This window comes from Colobus angolensis, unplaced genomic scaffold (assembly GCF_000951035.1).
Source record: "Colobus angolensis palliatus isolate OR3802 unplaced genomic scaffold, Cang.pa_1.0 Scaffold107, whole genome shotgun sequence".
Classification (NCBI taxonomy): Eukaryota; Metazoa; Chordata; class Mammalia; order Primates; family Cercopithecidae; genus Colobus; species Colobus angolensis.
The window spans coordinates 1,187,372-1,190,154 of record NW_012111697.1 but is presented as its reverse complement, the minus strand read 5'-3'; the positions used below and the strand labels follow the sequence as shown (position 1 = coordinate 1,190,154).

At 54.1% G+C, this 2,783-nt stretch overlaps 1 protein-coding gene across 1 annotated transcript in view; it reads right to left on the bottom strand.

Moving 5' to 3' along the window:
• The window catches only part of WDR88 (WD repeat domain 88), a 46,520-nt gene extending 43,737 nt beyond the window's left edge, over nucleotides 1–2,783 (bottom strand). Inside the window, exon 1 of the mRNA XM_011948832.1 lies at nucleotides 2,290–2,783. Coding sequence (XP_011804222.1) covers nucleotides 2,290–2,720 — 431 coding nt within the window. The 5' untranslated portion in view covers nucleotides 2,721–2,783. The remainder of the gene's footprint in view (nucleotides 1–2,289) is intronic.

Here is a 2,783-nt window from a genome sequence, read left to right as displayed (position 1 = left end):
CCCCCGCCCCTGGCGACCCCAGCCCCCGCCGCTCCTGCAGGATTTGGGTTATCTCTCTCATTAGGAAAACCGAACTATCATTAAAAATTGAAATTAAATTTGCTGGGTGCAGTGGCTCACGCATGCAATTCCAGCGCTTTGGGAGGCCGAGGAGGAGGATTGCTTGAAGCCAGGAGTTTAAGACCAGCCTGGGTAACATAGGGAGACCTCCCTCTCTACAAAGAAAAAAAAAAAAGAAAATCAAAATTAAAATTAAATAATAATTTTAAAAATACATAATTTAATTTAAAAAATAGGAAAACACACACACACACACCCCTAGAACTCCATCATGGGAAAACGTCAGCAAGAGGGAGAAACCATTCCACTCTCCCCACCACAGGCTTTTCTGGGGCCCTCCTTTCAGGTTTTTTTCTGCACAGTCCCTTGGGATCCACTAGGTAAAGGGGTCCCAGGGGTTGCAGAGAGAAGTCCCCAACACATAAGTACATTTCAGAGGCGCTGACAAAGCTCATGCAGAGGACAGAGAATTTGGGCTAAAACAAAATGGTTCTTCTATGTGTAGCATTCATTCACATATTCCACAAATAAACCTAGAGAGCCTCCTCCCCCATGGGGCCTGGACCTGATGCTGCAGCTCAGCAGCCACCTAGGAGCAAACTCTCCAACTTTGAGGTGTCAGTTGCTGGCAGCCAGATGACACCTTCAGGACGAAACGGAGATGTCAGGCCATGGCAAGAGGCATGGAGGAGACAGTGGCCCCGCCTACTTTAGACGGACAGTCAGGGAGGGCCTCCCCAAGAGCGCAATACTGTGGAGGCAGGGACCCGCCAAGAACCCTGAGGCCAGACCTGCTTGTAGGTCAGCAAGACAGGGGGACCACGGAGGAGAACATGGAAAGGTGCCAGATTTGAAATGGCCTGAAAGGCCACAGGCAGATCACCAGACTTCATCTTAAACATGCTGGGAAGCCAGGCAGAGGTTTCGAGGAAATTATTGAAAACACACTCTGACATCTGCATGTGAGTGCATTAAATCAAGGCCAAGCATGAAACGCTACTTACTGAGAATGTTCTTTGTTGGGTTTTTGTTTTGTTTTGTTTTTGAGACGGAGTGAGATGATCTTGGCTCACTGTAACCTCTGCCTCCCGGGTTCAAGTGATCCTCCCGCTGCAGCCTCCTCAGTAGCTGGGATTACAGGCACACACCACCACGCCCAGCTAATTTTTGCATTTTTAGTAGAGAAAGGGTTTCACCGTGTTGGCCAGGCTGGTCTCAAACTCCTGACCTCAAGTGATCTGCTCATCTCGGCTTCCCAAAGTGCTGGGATTACAGGCATAAGCCACCGCACCCAGCCAGTTTTTATCTCTCTCTCTCTCTCTATATATATATATATATACACACACACACACACATATATGTATATATATTCAGCATATATATATATTTATTCTGGAGACAGAGTCTCACTCTGTTGCCCAGGCTGGAGTGCAGTGGTGCAATCATAGCTCACTGCAGCCTTTTTTTTTTTTTTTTGAGGCGGAGTCTCGCTCTGCCGCCCGGGCTGGAGTGCAGTGGCCGGATCTCAGCTCACTGCAAGCTCCGCCTCCCAGGTTCACGCCATTCTCCTGCCTCAGCCTCCCGAGTAGCTGGGACTACAGGCGCCCGCCACCTCGCCCGGAGAGACGGGGTTTCACCGTGTTAGCCAGGATGGTCTCGATCTCCTGACCTCGTGATCCGCCCGTCTCGGCCTCCCAAAGTGCTGGCATTACAGGCTTGAGCCACCGCGCCTGGCCAGCTCACTGCAGCCTTAAACTCCTGGGTTCAAGGGATCCTCCTGCCTCAGCCTTTCAAGCGGCTGGGAACACAAGTGCGCCCCATCACACTGGGCTAAGTTTATTTTTTGTAGAGATGACCTCTCACTATGTTGCCCAGGCTGGTCTCAAACTCCTGGGCTCAAGTGATCCTCCCAAAGGGCTGGGATTACAGTTGTGAGTCACCTTGCCTGGCCCAATTCATTGTTGTTACTATTAATTATTATTCTGAGTTTCCCGTTTCTTCTGATGCTAACTCTATCTCCTGGAGGGGGAGAGCTGAGCCACCCACCCTTGGGCTGCAATTAGGAGCATCACTGTGGATGGCCCTACGGAGACTGTAAGGTCTAGGTGGGGTCAGGGTGCACATGGAGGCGCAGAGCCTCTTCCCAGCCAAGAGTCCTGGTTCCCCAGCAGGTGGCAGTGCGGGGAGCCCCCGCCAGCATCTCCAGCAGGCCCTGCTCGGCTATCTGACCTTTTCCCACTGATGTACCACAGATAGGGGAATGGGCCTAGGGACTCTCTGGGGGCCCTGGTGAAGCCAGGTGGGTTTTCCATGGGTCCCCCGACAGCCCGAGCGCCTTCCTCACGTGTGGGGAACAGGCCACTGCCCCCTGCGGTGGTTCTGACCTTGGAGAGAGGCTCCTGGTCGCCCCAAATCAATTTCTCCGGCACCTGCTGCTTCTCGGGCGACAGCTGCGGCGGTGGTTCCCTGTCCAAGGCCAGGGGGTCGAGGGTGGCCAGCAGGCGCATGTGCGGGATCGACAGCCTGAAGCAGCCTAAGGCCCTCGCCAGGGTTCCCCAGGACAGCTTGCCGGGACGATACTCGCCGGCACGGGCTGAGGGTGGCGGCAACTTACATTCCCTGTCCGGGGCTGTCGGGGAGTACCGCGGTGGCGAGGCCATCTCGAAGCCCTGCCCGCCGGTGGCCGCCCGCAAGCCTGGATGGGAACGGTGGCGCCACGCGCC